This window comes from Plectropomus leopardus, chromosome 10 (assembly GCF_026936395.1).
Source record: "Plectropomus leopardus strain MGB_pleo_1.0 chromosome 10, ASM2693639v1, whole genome shotgun sequence".
NCBI lineage: Eukaryota > Metazoa > Chordata > Actinopteri > Perciformes > Serranidae > Plectropomus > Plectropomus leopardus.
Window position 1 is genome coordinate 24,698,198 of NC_142185.1, and position 23,523 is coordinate 24,721,720.

A 23,523-nucleotide genomic window follows, 5' to 3' on the forward strand; every position below is an offset into this window, starting at 1 on the left:
ATTTTTTATGGCTGTGAACAGTAATTTCTAATTTATTGAGTGATAAAAAGAGATATCCACAAATACCCTTGTAAGAATGTTTGACTCATTTGAACCTGGCTTTATCCAAAGTTTAGATGTGTTTTAGAAATGTATGCAAATTAGGGAGTACTTAATTTGGCAATGACTCATAAGGGTATTTCATTTCAATATTTCTGGTATCTGTTGGTTAAAAGTTTTACCCCACACTTCTCTCAAAATGTAAAACATTCACATTAAAAACACCAAAGTAATAGAGGACATTTGTTTTATTTTGAAAAAAATAGACATTTACAGCATAAACTGATGCAAAAAATTACAGCATTACTCAGTATTGTTTCTCTTTAGAGGATACCGTCACATTTTTACTTTTAAACAAAACTCACATGCACTTGTGAACACTGATTTTTGGTCACTGTAATCATTCCTCTTCATACTGTATGTGAAGTATTTTATTTATACTTAGTCTGGCTTTGGTGATAATCTTCAGTCTTCAGGACTTTCAACTCCCTGCCTCATCAAAGACCTCCTTTCTCTTTGAGGCGCCAGCTGATCTCCTTCATAGAGCATAGGGTCGTTCTCCATGTGTGGCTCCCTAAAGAGGTCCTCCTCCCTAACCGACTGTCTTCCTGGTTCCTCCATCATCACATACTCCGAGCCCGCCTTCGGGTGAAAGTCTGGCCGTGTGTCCGCCCACACCCTGGCCTCTTCGTTTTGGAAATACTCCTCTAAAGGTTGAATCTGCTGCCCCTTAAAGTCCAGAGACGGCCCTGCGCCCATGATAGCAGCATCTGGCATCAGCTGTTGGTGTAAAAATGCCTCTTCCTCTTCAGGCTCGAGCTCCATGATCGGCTCTCCAGCCATCTTCCGTATGAGCCCCTCTTGCTCCTCTGGAAGAAGTTGGCTGGCAGGATCTTGACTCTGAAATGTCGCCCTCAAAGTCTCTCCCACTTCGGACTTCTCCGTGTTGTCATCTAGGGGTAACAACTCCATGATTGGCTCACCCACTGGTTCGTATTTCCTCTTTACTAACAGCTCTGAATTGCTCTGTGCAGACATGTTGTCATCATCTAGAGGCTCCAGCTCCATGATTGGCTCGCCCGCCATTTCATACTTTCCCACCAAGTCGATGTGCCTCCCTTTGAACTCCTGACCTGTTTCTTTCTCGGCTTCTGGGATCATTTCCACCCGATATTTGTTTTGAACATCTGGTTCTCCATCTAAAGTATAGTAACGTTCCCTGATCAGCCCCTCCTCCTCCTCCGACATCGGTTGATTCTGAAATGCTGCTATCATAGACTTTTCCACCTCTGACAGTTCAGTGTTGCTCAAGTCCTCTTCGGACATGTTGTCATCATCTAGAGGCTCCAGCTCCATGATTGGCTCGCCCGCCAGGTTATTTTTTCCCTCCATGTCGATGTGCCTCTCTTCAATCTCTGGGCTTATTTCAGTCTCTGCATCGAGGTTCCTTTGCGCTTGAAACTCCTCTTGAACATCTGGCGCCACCTCAACCTCTGATTCCACCCGAAAGTCGGGGTCATCAACCTTCAATTCAGCCATAACTTCTGGCTCCACCTGAACGTCCGGCTCCACCTTAATTTCTTGCTCCTCCTTAACCTCCAGCTCTGCTTTAACCTCTGTCTTTACTTCGCCCTCTTGCTCTTGTCCATCTTGTGGCTTCACTTTGATCTCCTGCTCCACCATACTCTGCTCCATGTTCACTATCACGGGAGCCAATTTCTCCTGCTGCTCCTCAGAGACAGGTCTGACTTGTGGTGCGGGATCCTCCACCACCACGTGACCCTGCACAGGAACCCAGTCTCCTATCACAGGGCTCTGGTCTTCTTCGGTCACCACAGGGTTTTGTGCCACATCTGAAGCAAATGATGGCATCCCCAGAGCCACTGCAAAGAGAAAATAAAATATAAAACTGATGGAAAAAGGCAAATCTCTTATTTGTACCCATGGACTAATTATGAGAAAATGGGACTACAGACATACTAACACCTCCCATACATGTTCAAAAAGGATTCGGAGTAAGTGAATACTTTATATTTTTATATTACATTATTATATAATTTTATAAAAATAAAAAAATATTCTAACAAGAGCAAGACAGTGTGACTGTCTGACTTTGTGCCTCTTTAGTCCCTTTCCCACTGCAGAAAAACATACGAACACCTGCTAAGTGTGGAGCTAATTGATAAAAATAGCACGAAATGATGGTTCAATAATGTGCTGCCACAAAATACTTTCCGTATAAGCGACACTAGAAAATCACTCAAAATAAATCAGCACTGAGTGTGAAAGAGAGACTGAATAAGTAACAGATTTGTTTTGAAAAAATGAGGTAACCACTGTAACATTTTTGTTTGGCTCTGTTGCTGCTTTCTACTGTTTTCTTAACTGTTTTCTGGTGCATCTTTAATGTTCAACGTGCGACACCAGAAAAAAACAAACAAACAGAAAGGCTGTGTACACAACTCTGGTCTCCTAGCAAAGGAAAAGCAGTCTATCTTGGTGATTTTACCCATGTTTAAAGATTTGGTTTTAATTTGAGTGGAAAAGGGGTACTTGTTGTTTGTTTGGCTTTTTGTGATGATATAATGTCTTTTTGTAGTCATTTGATAGACTTTGCTACAAGAAACAGAGGCTTTCTTTCACTGTGTTGATAATTAACTAGAGTCTCTTTAATGACGCGCCAAAGCTCATAGACCAAATCACAGGCAGATATGTTTTAACTTAAGTCAATACAGCAGATAATTGATTGAAATTTTGTTGATACTAAATACCAAATCTTCAGCGAACGGGAAGTGTTTAGGAAACAGATCCGACATACAAAATTTAACAGAACAAATTTCTAAGACACAATAAAACGTGAAGTAGAAGTCAGTCTTTTGGGGAACACACTCGTAGATAAATATGAGTAAAATCTCTTACCTGCCAGGCTCAGTGAGAGCAGTGCCAGCGTCTTCATCTTGATCTGTTTGACTGAATCTGTGTTTTGGATTGTAGACTGTGATTTACTGTCAAACGGCCTTGAGTTATTATCACCTGTTCATATGCCTCTCTTCTCTCTGTGACGGCTATTTATCTGTGTTTGGTTATGGTACACCTTATCTTTATGAACACCATAAGTCCTACCCCTTTTATTTTGACTTTCTTTCAGTAAGTCATAAACCGAGGCCTTCCCGGTACCTTATCTTCTCTAAAGGACATGTTTTTTCTCTTCTATTTCCCCTTGGCATGCAGTCCATCATAATCAAGAGGGTAGAAAGTTCACGTTTTCAAGGCTCCTCCAAAGAAATCAACAACCGGGTAAATAAACAATCATACTTAATGCAGAACTGTTCCTCAGTGAAGTGAATCTATATTTTCATTGCTCATTTATCTTTTTAATATGCTAGATATGAATGCAAAATACTGAAGGTATAGATTATTCATTGTTTCTTGAACTGATATTTAGTAATAATAATACTACTAATAATAAACTTTATGTATAAAGCAATTTTGAAAACAAAGTTACAAAGAGCTTTAGCAGGATTTAAAACATTGCAGGGATTAGAGCAAATATAATGGTGCAATTTAAGTTATGCACAAAGTAACTTAAAAGAAAAACAACAACAACAATGAAGATAATTACCAAAAAAAATAAGAAGGTTAGGTGGGGACCAAAGAGTAAAACTGGCATGTAATATAAATTAAAAAAACAAAACAAAACATAATATGGGCATTTTCACTAACAGTCTAGCCACAAAATTGAAATAGTTAATAGTGTCAGTTTCACAGCAACCTTCCAGTTACTGAGGTTTTCTACAACAGGACTCTAACTTGTTCAATTTGAAAATAATTAGCCATATTTAAAGGTTTTCATTTGAAATGGTATTCATGTCTGACACTGATGAACTCCAGAAACAATTAACTATTTTCGGTCTCTCTCTTTGACGCCACAAAATGCAGCTGTAATTAAACAATGGAAGGGGGCACATTATGACGGTGGCTTGGAGGAAATGTACTTTAAACTTGGGTTCATAAAAACACGTAAACCATAAATATTAATGCTTTTATTGCTTTTCTGTGTATTTCCTCATATCAGCATGTCTCAACAGAAACCAGAGCTCAAAACCAGAGCTCACCGAATCAGAATGAATATTTCTTCCCTCTTTAGTCATCCTTTGTGGTGATCCTCTGATCTTGCAGACCACCCACCTTAAAATTTGTCGAGCTACTGTCTGTGTCCCTCTGAACATGTCTTCTGAGCTGTGATTGGTTGGTAGGGACGTGCAGGGTGGTTGGGTGCTCTGTGGCTGCTGCTCATCCTTAAGACTTTCTTAAGTCCCCCTCCCCACCTCTCCTAAAGAGGAGCCAGACACACACTTTATAGTTATTTAGCCTTCCTTTTTTCATCTTTGTAACTGCAATGCATCTTTTTGTGAGTTTGTGTCTCTTGGTCGTCATTTTGAATCTCTTTGTAGCTGTTTTACCCCTTTTGTAGTTATTTTGCCTCTTTTTGCAGTTCCTTTGCTGGTCATGTTTAGTCTTTCTGCTCACTGTGTTAATTTGAGTGACATTTTGCAGTTAAGGGTCAGGTGGGCCCCCTGACACTTTGGGCCCCTGGGCCTGTGCCCAGTAGGATTGTTCAGTAATCTTTTTATGAGTTTTACCAGAGTCAGTGTCCCTGTATTGTGCAGTCTGGCTCAAAGGCATGGCTTTCTGCTGATCAGACAGTAAATGGATTGCATTTATTGGACCTCTCTACCTCACCAGACAAAGCACTTTACTATTTGACTCATTCATCCATTCACACACATTTTCAGTTCTTTTCACTGGCTACATGCACACCGATATTCCCTTATTATTTTGAAATAGATGTGGGTCATGTAAACAGCATATTCAGTTTAAATATTCCAAATTAGACTATTTTAAGAATTTTGCATTTTTGGATGAAGACGTGTGATATGTCTGTATTGTTTAGGGTTTAGGAGCATTATCAGGACATTTATACAGCCAGTTTGGAATATGCGTCTCAATTGTTTTTTTAATCACAGTTTGCAACGTACAGCCTCTTGTCTTTAGCAGAAGAAATGCATGCAAAAGAAAATCACACATTTCTAGTTGGGAAGGCGAGCTAGGAAAGTCTTTTTGGAATTGCACAGCACGGACCTTTTCAAGAAGGTGAAGAAAGGACGGACACAGGCCAACAAAGTGAAAAAAATATCCTATTTTGATGCAAAGAAGCAAAATGACAAGTGACATGTTATTTGGAGTATGCACCACTGCATGTAAACAAGAGTGTTAGTTTTGATTACTTATGTAAACAGCTCAGTAAGAATATTGTCTTTTTCGGAATAAGGGCAAAAACCAGAATATTTTGTGCATGTAAACATACTCATTGATTCAGTCCACCCCTCAGTCCTCAGGCCGTTGAATCTCAAGACATGCCATTCCTCATCATCCATCCCAGCCATCCCCCCAGATGCCCTCCGACTTACCAACCTGTCCCAGTCACCTGACAATCTCATTCCCCCGCTCACCTGTTTCCAGTTTCCCTCATCAACCCATTTCCACTCATTCACTGCCAAACTGACAAAGATGCATTTGCTTTCCAGTCACCCAAACCCAAATCTGTACTTGATTTTGTTCCTTGGTTCTGGATTTTGACGTGTTGTGACCTGCTCACCTGTCGTGCCCTCTTGGATTTGTTTGACTGTCTTCGTTTTGCCAGATTTTGTCTGAAGAAAATGTCCTTTCATCCTACCTGCCTCCCTTGCCTCACAGGTATTTGTCTACATTTGAGTCCTCCTCCCTTTGTTCCTGCAAGCAAGTTCATCTAAAAAAAGACACTGCCAGACAGGTAGGTCACAAAATCTCCTTCCCTTAAATCTTAAAAAAAAAAACTCGGGTGAAACTTTGAATTGTGTTTTTGTCTGTAGATTAGGTTTCCTCCTTATTTTATGCTAAACTCACTCGTTCATTTTGCTTTATGTTGTGCAAAATCTCACATTTTTTGAAATTAAGCTGTTAATTTAAAGGGAACACCACAGATCTTACACATCACACTGAGTCTGAAAGCCGAAACTTTTTGGCAGAAAGCAGCCACGGTGTTATGTTGAAGTTTGTGCAGTAATATGTGAGGAACTACGGCGGCTGCTATCAAAGATCAGTGTCAGTGTCGTGTGTTTGGCTCATTGTGTGGGGGAGATTGTTTATGTGAAACATGTTTGTCTAAAGTGAGCAGTGAGTGCTGAGCGGTGTTGTTATGGATGTGTGTGTGTGTGTGTTACTGTGTGTAACATGACATCAGCGTGTCCTGCTCGCAGCGGAGCAGCTGGGATTGTTGATAGTGAACAGGTGCTGTGGCAGAGATTTTGTGACTCTCTTATGTGTATGCACACGTGTCTGCATGTAGGGACCCTGTGTGTGTCTTTGTGTGTGCATATGGCCACAAATGTAAGCATGTGTGCACATTAACCAGAATGAGCGACAATGAGCTGTTGTGTGGCCGCTGGTGGTGAGAAACCTAATAGCCAAGGACACAGTAGCTCAACCAGCAGCTGTCACATCTCTGCACCTCCTATTACACTCACAACTCAAAGCACAGTGATTTTCATCTTTTAAATTCAGATGGACCATCGCATGGTTTTAACAAATGTCTGACAGAGACTGTATTTATAGATTCCTAAAAAGCTGGCCTAGTTTCCCGTGCAGATTTTTTGCAATAAGGGCTCTTACTTGTTGACAGATCTGCAGACAACAAGGAGGAGGCTTGTGCTGCAAAGATACTGAGGATGTTTTTGCAAAATGTTCAAATTTGGCAACATTTTGTGAGGTACAGGCTTTTATATTTTTAAGTTGTAGAAGTTATATTGCAACAGAGAAATGAAAAAGTTGTTTACCTCGATTGAGAACAATGACTTATACTGAAAAAATGGATCATAGCGTGATGCCTACCAAGTTGCAGACCCCAGTTCAAAACCAACAACAGCAAAAAACAAATTTTAGTGAGCCTTTGTGGTGTTTCCACCTGCATTTGTGGCACCAAACCTGAGTGTTTTTAACCAACAAATTGTGGCATTGTCGGATGTTTGAGCCATAGGACCTGGGTGTGGCCTGCCCAGTTGCAGACATCTGTTCGAGTACAACAGAAAATGACACTGGCCGTATTTTGGTAGAACTTTGCAGCATTTGAGTTTGTACCACTGAACCTGGATGGTTTATTTATAAACCCATCCCTGCTTTTACAGCAGCGTTTGTGCTACCAAACAGAGGTGTTTTAAGCCAAAACATGATCTTTTCCTAACCATAACCAAGAGATATTTGTACCTGAACCTTCACTACAGCATTGTTGAGAAATAAAGTGTAAATGTATCTGATACAGAATAATGTACAAATGTTACATATTCATGGTTTGCAGAAACATATAATGCCAACATCTTTCTGGTGATTGGGTTGACTTAAGTAGCCAACCTACTGTACTTGATTGTACTTGATTTGTTTTACTTTAAAAAAATAAAATAAAATTACAGATTCTTTTTGGCTACTTGGGGGCTGCACAAACAAGTTAACGCTGATATATCATCACCTTTTTAGATGGTATAGTAAAGTTTTTATCAAACATTTGCTTTTGTTAGCAACTTGCATTTGCCGGCTAGTTTCTAACTGTTTCTATGTTCTGTTTGCTGCTGGCTAAGCAGTGAACAGTGAGTTTTTAAAGGGTTTTTTTGTCTGAAAATGGCGCAATGAGAGTGAACACTATGCAGAACACTGAAGTTACAGCTTGGACAGCAAGACAATGAGCTGAAACTCTCAGTAAAGCTTTGCAAAGCTGAAAAGAGCTGCAGATTCAGGTGACAGTTCTCTGTAGGTTAATTATGAGGGACATTTTTTAGATTTTTTTGTCATATTGTTTCCAAACTAGATTCTGATTACAAAAAATATCAGTCATACTGAGTAAATAAACTTAGTTTATTTCAACCTTTCTGTGCTTGAATGATGCTGCATTTACATGTGGACTCCTGTGCAAATTTTATGTTTGCACAAAAGACCACAATGCAAATCTGTCTTGGACTTTATTGTGTCATATTTTTTTAATATTCTAATGTCAAATAAAGTAAAATAGAATAGTAAAAAAAAAAAAAAAGAGTTTGAAGACAGACCTAATGATACTTAATTAGATACTAACATTTCAAAGAACAGACCTGCGTGAAAACAGAGCTCATATTCCTCCTGGCTGCTCTGCGTGCTGAGGCCAGTGTGTTCAACCCCCTGCGCGCGCTCCCCGCCAGTTGTCCAGGATACGCGAAAGTGCGCGCGTGCTGCAGATGAAACTTGAAGAAGCTGCAAAAAGTTTGGAGTAAAACTAATCCCATCCAGACTCAGCGGACAACCACAGACCTCAGGACGGATCTGAACTCACCGTGACTGATCACCATGAAGATGCTGGCGCTGCCTCTTCTCATCACTTTACTGCACTGTGAGTTTCCTCCTGCTTTTAGAAACTTTATTTAACAATATATTAAAGTTATTAATCTTGGAAAGGGAAGCTGATAGGTCAAGAGATGCATTGCATGAACAGAGGATGTGTAGGGAAGTTTAGAAAATGTAAACAGGCACGTGTTAAGACGAGCTTGTAGTTTGTGGTGCGTTTTTATCAAGATGCTCATTTATTAACGCAACTACATTTTCACAATTTTGGATTTTGATGTCTTATATTTTATTTCATATTTCAGTAGAATTAATTTGGTAAAAACGGTAAAGTTTGTAAAGGTGTCCATAGAAGAATCAAAAAGTAAGTAAGACATTTAGGGACTGTACAAAAATTATTTGTGCAGGAAGGGGGTGTCATCCTAACGTTTTGCTTTTTAAGAAATTAAAAAGTAAGACTGTAAACAGTATTAACTATTTACTCAGACCCTCCTCATTAAGAAAAAACCTACAATTTACCTTAATATTTCTTCATACAAATGAGTTCACATTAACATAAAACAAAGTATAAACATTTAAGTGCAATAACCTTGAAAATACACCTTAATATTGAATAATTTTTGTCATTTCTTCGTTTGTTAGTCCCAAAAACTAATTGGCAAAATACATTTTAAAGATTAAAAACAGAAAAAAAAACTTCCAGAAGTTTTTTGTTTTTCAACAAAAAGAAAGAAAAAATAACCTTACCCCTTTTCTGCCCCCTCTTTCTCCACAATCACCTTTGCACAGTCCCTCAGAAATGCAGGACAATGTGATTTTTTTTCTAATAAGAAGGTGCGATTTATACTGTGATAACACAACACAAAGCAGACTAGTTTGTTTTTTATTGATCATCAGTTTGTGCGATAAGTTCATGTATGTTAAGCGGAGGAGGTGTGCTGTGTTAAGGGACTGCGTCAGAGGCTGAGATTATGCAGGGTGTGGTTGTAGCTGGGTTTACATGTTTACATCGAACCTGCTCTGATGCTGTTTGAAACCGAGATCAACGAGCTGATGAAACACATCTCGTGGCTCTACATGCGGAGGAGTCTGGGATCCCAGCATTTTAGTTTGAAGATGGCCCCCAAATGACCCTGTTTTTGATTGGACTGAGATGAAAACGGCCACTTGTTATCTAGAAATAATGTATTTGAAGTTGCTGTGGGATTTCTAAGGGGCAGAGGCTACTTTCCAAACAACATGCTTTATGTCGATAATTGCAGCTTTGACGTTCGTTTTGATCTTTTTTTTTAGCATTTACTTGTGAGGAACAAATTTCCTAACAGAGATTAAAAGATTGAAATCATTATCCTCAGTTTAGGAGAAGGCTGGTGAAGCGTTTTCATTAGTGCCCAGTGCATTGTAATGGTATGGTCCCTAATACTGAATTTAAAGTAGATATTAAGCACTTTATAATGCTTTTTAATCATGTAGAAATGTTTTCTGTTGACATTCTGTAAATTAGTTCATGGCGAAGATTCAGGTCTGCTGTTAAAATCAGGTTTAGGTCAGACTGCGGGTTAAAGGTTCAATCAGTATAGATCCTGTCCAGTACAGATATGTGTGTGTGTGTGTGTGTGTGTGTGAGTGTGTGTGTTGTGCCAGCTGAGAAGGGTAAGGTTACTGTCACAAAGAGCTGCTTTGTCTGTGCAATAAAAGCATGCTTTCCATGCATGTGTATGCCAAGAACACACACACATACACACACGCTTACTGCTCCCAAATATTCTCTTCATAATGCCAAAACAAGACGTATGCATGGATGTTTCTCAAGTTAAAGCTCCTCAGGTGATTTGACACAGAGATTTTTGTCATTTTACTGTTAATTGCTCCCTTTTGTCTTGTTAGAAGTACTTTTGTCCTCTATCAGAATCAGAAATACTGAATTGGTCCTCAGGGGGAATTGTGGTTCATTACAGTCACTCTGATGCAAAGGTTAGAGAATTATATAAAGCAGAAATAAGTACCAGCACAAAGTATGTAAAAATACAAAATAGAAATACAGGGATACTAAAAACAATTGGTACTAGTATGTAAATATTTTAAAATTGTAAGTATGTATAATGTGCTGAGCATGTAAAGTGTGTAAAAATATAAGATATAAAATAGAAATACAGTAATCATAAGAAAGAATTAGCACTTGTATGTTAATATTTACAATTCTAAATATGTATAATGTGCATAGTGTTTAAAGTGTGTAAAAATATGAAACTTTGTGCCTCGTGCTACAATGCAATGTGTAAAACTAGTATGTAAAGCTGGAAATATAAAATATGCATGTGATGCTACAATGTACAACAGATATATACGAGAGTAAGAAAAACATTATGGATATATACAATATGTGTAACATGGTAAATATAGCCGACATTTAAGAGTTGAAAAATGTTGCTCTTTTGAATAATTGCACAGAGGATTGCTGTAGTGGAATTCTTGCACCAAATATTGCAGTTAAGACAACGTATAAAGTGGTATTGCTCCTTAAAAATCCTGCATATTTGAGGTATAGTAAATACATTATGGAATTTCGATGGCAGATGTATGAATTAAATCCAGGTACTGACAACAGCTGAGGGCAGGTTGAAATGAAGTTAGCTGCAATGAATTTATGGCAGATTTATGTTTTCACAATACAAAAAAACCCATAACATTAATAGGAATATATATATTTAACCCTATTTCAATAAAGGTTTGATTTGGGTTTTTTTCTGCTGTGAAAACATGTTGCTAGTGAAATCCATCACAATTTGTAAATTAATTTGGACCTGGGAACGACAAAGATTGACACATTTGAGGTTCTTGGGGTGCAAGAAGGGACAGTGCAGTAACCCATCAGATAATTTCCTTTGCAGTGTGGTCTGTCAGGGCTTTGTAAGTAATCAATAATACCATAAAATCCAAAAAAGCAACAGGTAGTCACTGTAAGGAAGCTAGGATGGTGAAATGTCAAAATCCTGGGAGGCAGAGTTCTGGATCAGCTGAAGGCTGCAGAGGGATGTTGGGTGTTTCATAACTTTAAATGTGTTTTTTTTCTTTGGTACATTACAGCATGTTTGCATACTTTGATGCATTTTTGTGTGATGAATGTGAGCTCTCTGTGGGCTTTTGTGCACGAGCTGAAGGGACAGATTACTGAGAGGTTATCAGGTCGGGATAAAGCAGCTTGTCGGAGGGTCATCCATCACCTGCATTCCTACACGCCACCGCTCCTGGCACCACCAGGATGATGCTACACACATAAGAGTCTTGGTATCCTGTTTGACCAACATTTGAACTTTGGATTACTAAACTTATTCAGTCATTTTTTTCCAGTTGAGAAATATTGCAAAAATGAAACCAATGCTATCAGCAAAGAATTTGGAACTTCTAGCGCATACTTTAATCTTTTTTTGCTTAGACTGTTGCAGCTCCCTCCTCGCTTGCATTGCAGTCGTCTTTAACTTCAATTGGTACAAAATGCAGTACATCATCAGTCCCATATCACCCTTATTCTTGTCTCCCTTCACTGGCCTCCAGTTAAACCCAGATCTTAGAATTTTGCTAATTAATTGCAAGGCTTTGCATGGCCTGGCCCCTGCATATATAGCAGAGTTATATACCAGCAGATCCTCCGATCAGGGTCTCCTGTCTGTTCCCCGTTCCTATATTAAATCGAGAGGTGACCTTGAGTTTAGGGTTTCTGCTCCCAAACTCTTAAACAGCCGTCTGTGTTTCATCAGATGTGCTGAATCTTGTTTGCCATTAGTTGTGTTTATTTTGGTCAGCTTTATGTACGTATACATATGCATATGTGTACTGAAATTTTTGTTTGTGTTTCTTATCTTAAATGTGAATCCATGTCTTGTATGTGAAGGTTGTGACTCATTTTCGGGCTTTTTATCATGTTAACATTGGTTAAGTCCGAAAAGCTCCACCACGCTCAACTTCTGAAAACAGACATATCAGATATATCAAATACAGCAGTATGTAATTCTTGTTCTTGTCAATATTGTTAGCAGACGTTAGACTACTGTACTTGACTTAAAACTGTTTAACCATTTACATACAGTGATGGATTATGTTCCCCTGCAGGTCCCGTCTCTCTGTCAGTGATAGTAAGCAGCAGTAAACCCAAAGTGGAAGTCCACGAGCACACAGGTGAGACTGTACATCCGCATATTCAGTATCACTTCATCAGTTTTCATGAGTACGCAGTTGTGACAGAAAAACATCAGGATTAGTAGCAACAAATATTGGGGAAAAACTACCTGCAAAACCAAAAGTCTATCTATCGACTTCCAGATGCTGTGCTCGCCTGTGAGTTCAAGACGGAGAAAGATCAGAACCCTCGAATCGAGTGGAAGAAGAAAGGAAAGGGGGTGACATTTGTTTATTTTAATCACAAATTTACTGGTGAGTAACAGACATTTACCGCATGAATTCCTCAGACTTCTTCAAACTGAATCCTTGATATTTAGCTGTCTTTCTCCCCGTCATCAATTGGTAATTCCCATTTGATTTATTCTATTTTTAAGTTTTGTTCATCTTCTATCACCGTTCACTGATAGGGTCTTATGCCGGACGGGCGAAGGTGGAGGGAGCGACGCTGACGATACACTCAGTAACTCAGAAAGACTCGGGGGAATACCGCTGTGAGGTTACTGCCAGCGAGGACCACGTCAACCTCGGAGAAGCAACTGTAACCCTCAATGTGCTCGGTATGACAGAAAATTTGTTTTTGTGATTATGAGCAGGGTGATGTAAATGTATTTGTGTGGGACAAATGAGCTGTGAACTTTGTCAGTTGCTTTGTTTTGTCCAGGAAGTGTCGGACAGTAAATGCCGCCTTTTAAAATCGCATCATATTACTGTTAGAGCATCTTTAGCTTCCGTAACGTCGCGTAATTTTGAAAGAATATGGGCAGGATTTAGTTGCAAGATCAGAGTTAATTAAACATTTTGTTTCAGCATAATTATTCAGAGCTAAGAACTGTTCTTCTCCCTCACCTGTTGTCAGGTTAGGAGGATGAGAGATAAAGGAGCGGTGTGCAGTCTTTAGGCCCTCATGGGTCAGAGTTCAAGGGTCGGCTAACAGGCGTTCACGTTCTGTACTGCGAGCACAAGAAAGCGAGACGTTCAGCGTCTTCTGTCAGTGTAAATTATGTTTCCAGTGGTGAGGATGTGCATTTCCAAATGTGCAAAGAAAAGAACCAGGAACCGAGAAAACCGAGCTTTCAACGACGAGTGGACAGAGAAATATACATTCATTTGGCCCCAATCCAGCACGAAGCCCGTGTGTTTGATTTGGAAGGTTTTAAAGAGTGGAAATGTTAAACGCCACCATGACACAAAGCTCAGATACTTCAAACAGCAATATTCTCAGTATACAGAGGTGAGGAGAACAAAACTTCAACAGTTAAATCTCAGAGAGAGACCTACTGAAGCCTCTGCGAGTGGCCTGGGTGCTGGGTAAAAGCAAAAAGTCCTTTTTTTTTGATGCAGAGGTAGTTAAAAAGTGTTTAAATGAGATAGTTAAGACTCTGTTTGAGGGAAAATGGAGACGAGGGATGTCAAAGAAATTCAGTTATAATAAAGTTAATAAAAGTAATTTGCTTATCACCAATTGTTTCAGACCTCTGGCCTTGAATAGAGATCAGATTCGGACCTTTGAATATAAAGTCTGAGAACCCCTGCTTTAGGGGGATCTGTTTGGAAAATATTACATTTACCATTTACAGCTATGTTTTTATTGTTTATAGTAACCTGAAATTAAGAATCTTTGGCTTTTTGTCACCTTCGAATGAGCCCTTCAGATTCTGCAAACATATGCAGATATCTGTTAATAGAGATTACTAACTAACAGTGAAGTGCACTTTTACGAGCTTTTAAGAGTCGCCCCAAATCACGTTATTCAGAACATTGTGTTATTGCGCCCGAGTTCAAGATAAGTCATTAGTATTGATAGTAGTAGTAGTAGTAGTGAGTATTGATTCTAAAAACACATTGTAACACACATTTAACTTTTAAATTTAGCTCATAACAACAGACAATGTTTAATACACTGCAAAAATGGCCTGTCAAATTTAAGGCCAAACACCCTAGATTTAAGCATACTTGCACTTAAAAGAAGCAAATTTGGCTGCCAGTGCAGTAAGCTAATTTTGCTTGTTAAGATGTCTTAAAACCAGTAAAACTGTGTGACTCTCATTATAGCCCATAAAATCTTGAAATAAGATCAAAAACACTAATTTCAAGCAATTTATTTAAGCCGAGTTGGACATACTAGTGCTTAAAATAAGGTTTCTATAGACCTGAAGTGGATGTTTCCAGACTTGTCTCCTGTATCTAGTTAAAAATAACTCAGAAAAAGACAAAGATGCTTAACAAGACCAGGCAAGTGATATTTACTTGAATTAAGTCAAATGATCTTTCCTAGTCAGCACGAGATAATCCATTTATACTTAAAACAAGACTAACTAGATTTTTTAATCTAAATATAAGATTATTACACTTGGTTAGATCAGCAGTTTTTGCAGTGTAAATACTAGATTAGAGCTTTGAAAATGTCTATTTCACCTCAAGGTGTCTTTAAAAAAGGCCCATGTGCTGGTAACTCATAATGTTGTGTCCTTGACACAGTAACGTGCACATGTGAATATTTTCTGTGATCAAGTGGTTTAGTGTCAACGTTGCTAGGCAACTGACAACAAAAATACACGCCACCTTGTTACCTTTTGTTTAGTGTTTTCTGTATTTCAGTGTCATGTGAAAGAACGAGGGAAAAGATGAATGCTATGAACGGTGTTTGCTCAGGCGTTAGTACGGCCACCTTACAACTGAACGGTTTAAATTTACCGGATCCAGTTTTCTCAGAGACATGCAGTTTTGTTGTTTTTTTTTGTTTGTTATGGCAAAATTGTTTTTTAAAAATGATTTCTGCATGGCATAGTGTGACTAAATTCCTAATCTCTTAAATATTTAATTTGCTGGATTAGCCAAAAATAAAAAATCCCACTATTTTTTCATCATGAACAGTTTCATACTTGATTTTATGGAAAAGCATTATGATATAGTATATTGCTTATACATCATAACATACAAAGAGCGAAGAATTATCACCAACTCAAAGTATAATGACAACACCGGTTTCAGCTTCAAGACCTGGTAGAGGAGTAAGTCATTTAAATCCAGTTTAACTTTGGTGCAGGCCTATTGATTATTGCTAATATTGGTGCTTTGGTGCAGTAAATAAATCACCAGAATCTTCGGATCTTCATCCACAATTTATATTCTCAGAAATTACAAATCTTATCTTTTTGTAAATCTTTAAGCTGTTTTTTCTCTCTGCATCCTCAGTGCCTCCTCACATCCCGTCGTGCGAGGTGCCGAGCTCGGTGTTTGTGGGCTCCGGCCTGGAGCTCCTCTGTAAGGACAAACTCAGTGTGCCTCCTGCCACCTACCGCTGGTACAAAGACAACAGAGCTCTCACGACCACAGCAGATACTCCATACAGCGTCGACACAAACAAAGGCACACTGGTGAGTGTACACTAAGTCACAAACGATTAAATGCAACCAGGAATATAAACACACAGATTTACATGTGCAGAAACACATGCAGGTGCTGCTTTCTGTAATTCACCTTGTGTCTGTCTGGAGCAGAAGTTCAAGAGCGTGTCCAAAACAGATGCAGGGATGTACCGCTGTGAGTCCTCCAACAGCGTGGGGGCGCCAAAGAGCTGTGTGGCCAAACAGCTGAAAGTTATTGAATGTTAGTGTTTTTTTTTTGTACAACTCCTCTTTGTTGATTGGAGTGAGACATTTAAACTACAGAAAATGCTGAAATAATCTCCTCCCTCCCCTCCTAGATCCTTTGAATATGACGATTCTAATAGCGGGGGCTGCAGGTTTTCTGGCGCTCATCCTTTTCTGCTGCATCTGTGTGTGTGTCTGCCGACGCCAAGGCTGCTGCAAGAGTGAGTAGTGGTTGTTTGAGTGTGTGTGTGTGTGTGTGTGTGTGTGTGTGTGTGTGTGTGTGTGTGTGTGTGTGTGTGTGTGTGTGTGTGTGTGTGTGTGTGTGTGTGTGTGTGTGAGAGAGAGAGAGAGAGAGAGAGAGAGATGGAAAGAGAGGCCCCAGTTTGAGCTTCTCATGTAATCAGACTTTACATTTCATTAATAAAAACATTTGCATCTGAGATATAAAGTATAAAAATTAAGAGGTAAAAACAAGCAGGTCATTTAAAAAACTTTTATTTAAAACAAAAACCATATCCATAAATCTCAGTGACTCAACGCCAACAGATACATTAAGTGTTTACCTTTTCGGCAGTGAAAATTAGAGTTTTGACTTTGAATAAAGATGCATCTTGCGAAGCAAGTGAAATGAATTTTTATACGAGAGAAAACATTTCTTAATGTGTAAAACAGAATTGTACAGACGTGTCATCAGTAACACAGTGAGGCAAAAAAAAAGCTTTTTTTGAAAAACTCAACAGCAATGTCTCTTTCCAGAAATCATGACCTGGTTACTCAAGATAATCCACTGACCCTGTTGTAAGCAGTTTCACATAGGAACTATTTTTTTTCTGTCGAAGTAAACATCATGATGTCCTCAGAGGACAATCTGCTCACAACACAATCTGTTGATTATCTTGAGCACCTGTGTCGAGATTTCTAAACAAACGCGCTGCTGCCTTCTTCCAGCATTAACTTTATAAGTTGATTACGTGAGAGCTGTGAGAAGGTGCACCACATAATGTAGCTTGTAATTTTATCTTAAAGGGTAGTATACAATATAATGTATGAATATAGCATTAATGAAATGAACTTAATTGTCTAAAGAAACCAGAGAGCAGAATAAGGTTATCTACCAAAAAAAAAAGAGAATCAGTCACAAAAATGAATCTCATTTGACAGCTATGATCATCCATCGCTGCAGTTTACCTCAGCGTCACAGAGCTTTTTTTTTTAGCTCACTCATTGTGTTTTGGTTCAGGCGACTGCTTTGATCAGTACGAAAGCATCTTGCTTCCAAACCAGAGGGGAAACAAAACTGATCAGTATCAGGTAATAACTTTGAAGGTTACTTGTTATTGCAAGATATTTTCATGTTAAAACAAGACATTTTCACATTGTTACATCATGCAAACTTATCACGTTATAGAAAACTATAGTTACAATGCAAAATGTTTCATGTTGAAACGGGATAATTTATTGTTGTATCATAAAACGTTTTGCGTCATAATGTGATCACTTAACTGATTGATTTAATGTGAAGCTCATGTTAAAATATGGAAACTGTGTGCGGAGCAGATTAATGAAGAATATGGCTCATTTACCAAATTTGATTAAGTTCCACTTCATACTTCGGATGAGTGATAGCAAAATGTTGCAGTTATTGTGCCTGGTGGATGATATTGTGATCAGTATGTGTACTTTAAACCTACACTAGAAAAGATTTTAACTATTCTCTGCCAAAATCAGCAGGGACGTGTCTGGATTTTAACGGAAAATCTGTTCATAAGTTCAGATCTAAGTTTTTATGACGTAATAATGTGAAAAAATCTTGTTATAACATGAAAATATTTTGTAAAAATGTGAAAAACATCTTTAACAAGAAACATTATTACCTGATACTGATGGGTTTTTTGTCTGTCGTGGCAGCAAAGTGCTTCTGTTGATGGGTCAGCAGTGAAAAAGCTGTGATAAATCCACTATACACTCCCTGCAGAGCACCAAACAGCAGACAGACTACATTTGGGATTAGCTAGTTAACAAAGTGGAGCATTTAGCTTCTAAACACAAACATTTCCCTCAGGAGAGCAGCGAGAGATTGAGTATTGGACTTGCATTTATCAGGTGGACAGAAACAAGAGTCCTAATGCATACAGACGTATGTACAGCTTCTTTGGTATGTTAGCGATCATGATAAATGTTAACTTTTCTTCTTTGTCTTTGAACAGAGGACAAGAAAACAAAAAGGTGAGAGGCTTCACTTGTCAGTCGGACTCTTGTTTTGCCTGTAGCTCTGTGTTACTGGCTCGTAATGAGCTCAGACTGAACGGCCACCCTTTGTCTTTCAGCACCAAGTCCTACAGCCCTCCTCCTCCTCCTCCTCCTCCTCCCATCCGCAACGTGAGTGATCAGAGGGATTGTTATCGTGCCAGGGCTTGTTTTGCTCGCTGGGTTGCCATTAAATTCAGTTGATAAGTGGCTGATAACACTGGTCCCTTGCTAATTAAAGGAAATGATTCATTGTATGTCTCTCTCTGCTCTCTACAGATCAAACACTACAAGCAGGCTCACTCCTTCATGATCTGAGGGGGAAACTCTCTCCCACAGTCTAAAGTGAATACTCTCCACTCAACACACCAGAAAGTTACTCCACTGTGGCCCTGCTATTGGGTGGCTGCTCAGTGCTTTCTGGGACGGACGGATCTCCAAATGTTTTGCAAAAACAGAGAGTCGAAAAAGATTTTGCAAAATCGCAATTGCTTTGTAAACACTGACTTTTATATGTTGATATTTTGGAAGCAGGTTACTGCTTTCATATTTACTACAAACGTTCACTGCTGTAAATTCAGGGTTTGACTCTGCTCTTTCAAATGCTTTCACATAATGTTTCATTATCATATATTTCTTGTGTGTCAAAATCTTGTTTTTTAAGTCTTTTTTTTCCCCCCAGCTCCTCTCAGACTTAAAGGGAAACTTTGGATCTTTTGAGGAGGGGTCGTATGGGGTCCTTATCCGTCAGTAGTCAGTGTATTACAGACAGTAAGATGGCAGTCTGCACACAGCCGAGAAGCAGGCTGGAGTCTGATGTGGAAGATAAGCGATCTGCTGATATGGATGGGGTTCATTAACAAAACCTGTTTTAGGCCCCTAAAAAAAGTCCACCTAAAAAATCAATATCACTTTTTGTGTGTAATATATAGAGTATTTTCACCGCTTTACTTAACCATCAGAAAGTGTTTGCTTTTTTTTAAAGATATTTTTTTTGGCATTTTAGGACAGGAAATTGCTTGTGTGACAAGGGGGGAGAGAGGGGATGACGTGCAGCAAAGGGCTGCAAGCCGGAATCGAACCCACAGCCGCTGCACCAAGAATACTGCCTTTATATATGCGGCGTCTGCTTTATCCACTGATCCACCTGACGCCCCAGACAATGATTTTTGTTTGGCAACTGAAGCTATCATATAAATCAAAGTCAAGGTCGTTTTGATCTTATCTGTGTCATTCTTGTAAATCTGTCTGTCTGTCCATCTTTAGGTGTGACTTTTTTTATGCATTTGTTTGCTGACCCCCATGCACAGCTTTGCATTGCTTAGCTTCTGTACTCCTGCAGCTTCTCCTGTCTGGGGGTGTGCCAACCACGTCTACTGTAGATAATACACTGACTACGTATAAGTACATCATACAACCCCATGTCAAAAAGTCCTAACTATCCCTATAGGGTGCCAAGTCTTTTACCTCTCATATGCCAACTATAGGCACTTAACTGTTCCTCATCCACACAGATTATGACAAAAGCTGTACATAACATATTCTTCTTTTTGCCTTTCATTTATATTTAGATACAGAGATGTTTTTTTTTTTTATATGAATTTATTTGTGTATATTTTTAAAACATGTTTGCATGTTGATCTCATAATTGTGTAACGTTTGGCTGTATAAATTCAAATCATGTGAATTGAACGGGTGTCTGCACACACTGAATGGTGCTTTAGGAGCTTTTAAAATCTTTGATACTGTTCTGATGAGTCTCTCTCTTATTCAATAAAGAAAGATGAAAAATTGGCACAGCGGAGTTTATTGGCTTATTGGTGGAACAGAGCCAGGTGGAGGGAGTAGGAGGTATAATGGGGATTTAATCAGTGTCATTAAAATCTGCATGTGTTAAAAAAAAAAACAATTCACATAGTTTTGTGTGTCCCAGCGCCCTGAATATTTAACAGTGTCATTTAATCCTGATCACGATGTGTTTTGTAACCACACTTTAGCATGACTAACGGATGGCAGTAGAGTTTAAATCTAGCACCATCATCAGGTCAAACATGTAATTGGTCCAATTTTTTGTTTTATGACTAAATAATGACTGCAAATGCTGGATGTAGCTCTGTGATGTCACCTTTTGGTTTGAGAACTGACATTTTGAAGAGGTCGGCATTTTGGCCGTTGCCATTGTAGCTTTTCGAAGCAAGTATTGTGACCATATTTGGTGGAGAGGTTGGAGTTACTGAGGAGCGAGGCGTGGGTCTGTCGCTCAGACTGTAGTGGTGCCTCGCAGTCAGTCTAACGGCCCTGCCCTTAAATATGCGCAGTGCTGTCAGTGTTTTAATTTGATAAAGAGACCAAAACCATTTTTGTACCAGGCTGTAAACATGTTTATTTCTGCTGTTAAGTTGAGCATTTTAACATTTACTCCGTTTTGGAGCTAGTCTCAAGTGGCTATTTTATGAATTGCAGTTGCACTTTGGCATTGGCTTCATTTCCCAGCTTTGGAGGTTACCGCTTGCTGAATAATGACAAAACGGATGAGATTCCCCTCAGCCACAGCTGATTTAAAATGAAAATGTCAGATCAAGAAGTACCCATTACTGATCGCATCAGATGGTGATGAAGTGGTACCTCGGTGTCCTCTTGTGCGCTCAGAGCACATCAGAGGCACGGAGTAATGGTAATTAAGTCGCAATTCATTGTCCGCAGCCAGACTGAGCATGTTAGCATGCCAATGTTAGCATTTAATGCTAGCTCAAAAACCTACTGCATTGTATGGCTGCATGTTTGTAGACTCATATTCATGTTTATTTCTTTTTCATTACATCGCTGATCAACTCCTTTTTATCTAGTCTGGTAGAAGAGTGATTTGTAAGTTTAAACACTAAACAAGAAAACAAGAATTTCGGTTTCTTTCACACACAGTCTGCTCCCCCTGACAGGACATCAGTTTAGTTGTCTGTGATCTTTGTTTCACTTTCAACCACTAGATGACACCACAGCACTACCTCTGTGTGCTCATACCAGCTCAGACCACAGGCCTGGAGCTGCACGATGCCAGCCGTTATCCATTATTTGTCTCTGAACAGTGGCACTATTGTTCTCCTCCCTTTGTGCTCAGTCTCCTTATTGTGCCGCCCATAAATTAAAAGATTTGAAAGCACTGATTTCCTGCAGCTTCACCTCCATGTGGTTTTGAAGAAGATGTCAGTGCACGTACTCAGGATTTAACTGACGACAGCACATTTTGGATATTGTTACATCTGGCTTGTGCATGATGTGCAAATGCTACAGTGCAGACATTGTCAGGAACCAGTAACAGAGATCTATTCTTGTACATGGTCATAACCCTATCTAATGATTGCATTAAGTGGCTCATATTGATCTGCTGATGCGGCTGTTTGGCAGCTCAGACCTTTCTGATCAACCACTCTGGCTGCAGAGACAAGACATCAGTTGAGCTCTAAAATATGCAAATGTAGATCCACTGTCACTTGTGTGTGAAAAGTGTAACGTCAATGGGAACTACTTTGATTTTTAGCATGCTGACAATTTAATTTGAATTTGTAGAAGTTTTTTATTTTTAGGTGTTTATGAGCCTGATATGTCTGAGCATGTCTCATTCATTACTTACAACTCTGTTTTAGGGATTTCTGTGTAAACTGACACTGCCCAGTGCTTTGAAAAAGGCCACTATAGATTAGTTGTTTTAGCAAAGTTGTAATGCGGATATATGTATAATTATTTTTCAGTCTCTTTATTAAGACAAACAAAGAATACAGAGAACATGTACAATGCATCAAAACAAAAAAGCTTCTTCAGACTGAAGTCAACATTTAGTGTGAAACATTGATAAGTACGACCATCAAAAAAGGTAACTCAAACAATCAATATTGAGCTTTGGACATGTCTCGAATGCAACCTGGTGTAAATGCACCAGAAGATTATTGGAAATCGCATATTTTCTGCCCAAGAGAGTTCAAGACATGCTAAGTGGAACAGGAGGCCACACTAAATACTTGCAATTTTATCCTTTTGAAGTTATTTTATTCTGAAATATGTGTGTTTTTAATACTGTATACATATTTCCTGTATGTTCTGGTTGTATTTTAGTAAAGGGACCACTGAGAAATAGATATGTTTGATTATTGTAACCTTGCTAAAATAACAAAGTTAAACTTTGGACAAAGACTTTTGCACAGCACTGTAGATTTACAGAACAACTGAACAAAACAAACTAATGTATGAGACACTCATCTGGTCATTGACGTCATCTGGTATGCATAGTAGACAACCCCACCAGTTTTGTAGAAAATAATACTTTTCACTAGGCATTTGTACAACACAGCATAATGGCAAACACACCTGTGATCAGGCTTGGACTGGCCATTAGGCAAATTGGGCAAATGCCAGATGGGACTGCCCGGTTTGCAGAGTTAGGGCCACCAGTAGCAATGTTAAAAAACTCTAGGAAAAATAAACAGTGACCTTGATCTCTGACCACCAAAATCTCATCACTTCATTGTTGAGTGCAAGTGAAGATATGTGCCAAATTTAAAAAAAAAAATTCCCTCGAGTTGGTCTCGAGGTGTTGCATTCACAAGAATAGGAAGGACAGACAACATGGAAAACATTACGCCCCAGGCCGCAGCTATTGGCGGCGGTGAGGCATAAAAGTTTCTAGGCTGATGCTCCAGTGCCAACAGTGTGGGACACACAGCAAAAACTAGGGCGCCAGATGCTCACCAACAGCCATCAGCTCGGTGTGTCAGGGCCCTACTAAGTTACTAGTGCAGTAGGTAGCATAAAAATAGAAATACTCCTGTAAAGTACCTCAAATTTGTTGGTAAATGTCCCCTTTTACTCTCCAGTGAAAGCCTGTTTCCCTCCTGTCTAATTCTTTCTGGATGCTGACCCTGCAGCACATTACTACACTGACAGTGCAGCAAACAGTGAGCAATTCTGGACACAGCGTGGGAGTTTCCCTCGACCCGTATGAATGCATCAGTAGGAACAAAACGTCACACATGCAAATCAGCCAACTGGAGTTCCTGGTTGTACTTTGCAA

General features: G+C 39.2%; 2 protein-coding genes across 2 annotated transcripts; one reads left to right on the forward strand and one right to left on the reverse strand.

Annotated features, from left to right (window-relative positions):
- Nucleotides 1-272: 272 nt before the first annotated feature.
- LOC148188530 (uncharacterized) lies at nt 273-3,116 on the reverse strand. The gene is made up of 2 exons (XM_088083361.1): nt 2,959-3,116; nt 273-1,922 (listed from the first exon to the last, which is right to left on the reverse strand). The coding sequence occupies exons 1-2, from the start codon at nt 2,993-2,995 to the stop codon at nt 505-507; spliced, it is 1,455 nt and encodes a 484-aa protein (XP_087939487.1). The 5' UTR covers nt 2,996-3,116; the 3' UTR covers nt 273-504.
- A 5,198-nt stretch (nt 3,117-8,314) lies between these two features.
- Nucleotides 8,315-20,255, forward strand: jam2b (junctional adhesion molecule 2b). Its single transcript, XM_042495313.2, has 10 exons — nt 8,315-8,491; nt 12,553-12,618; nt 12,763-12,873; nt 13,029-13,178; nt 15,817-15,998; nt 16,122-16,230; nt 16,328-16,435; nt 18,422-18,440; nt 18,542-18,593; nt 18,741-20,255. Exons 1-10 carry the CDS (start codon nt 8,449-8,451, stop codon nt 18,777-18,779), a joined length of 879 nt encoding a protein of 292 aa, XP_042351247.1. The 5' UTR covers nt 8,315-8,448; the 3' UTR covers nt 18,780-20,255.
- Nucleotides 20,256-23,523: the final 3,268 nt, after the last annotated feature.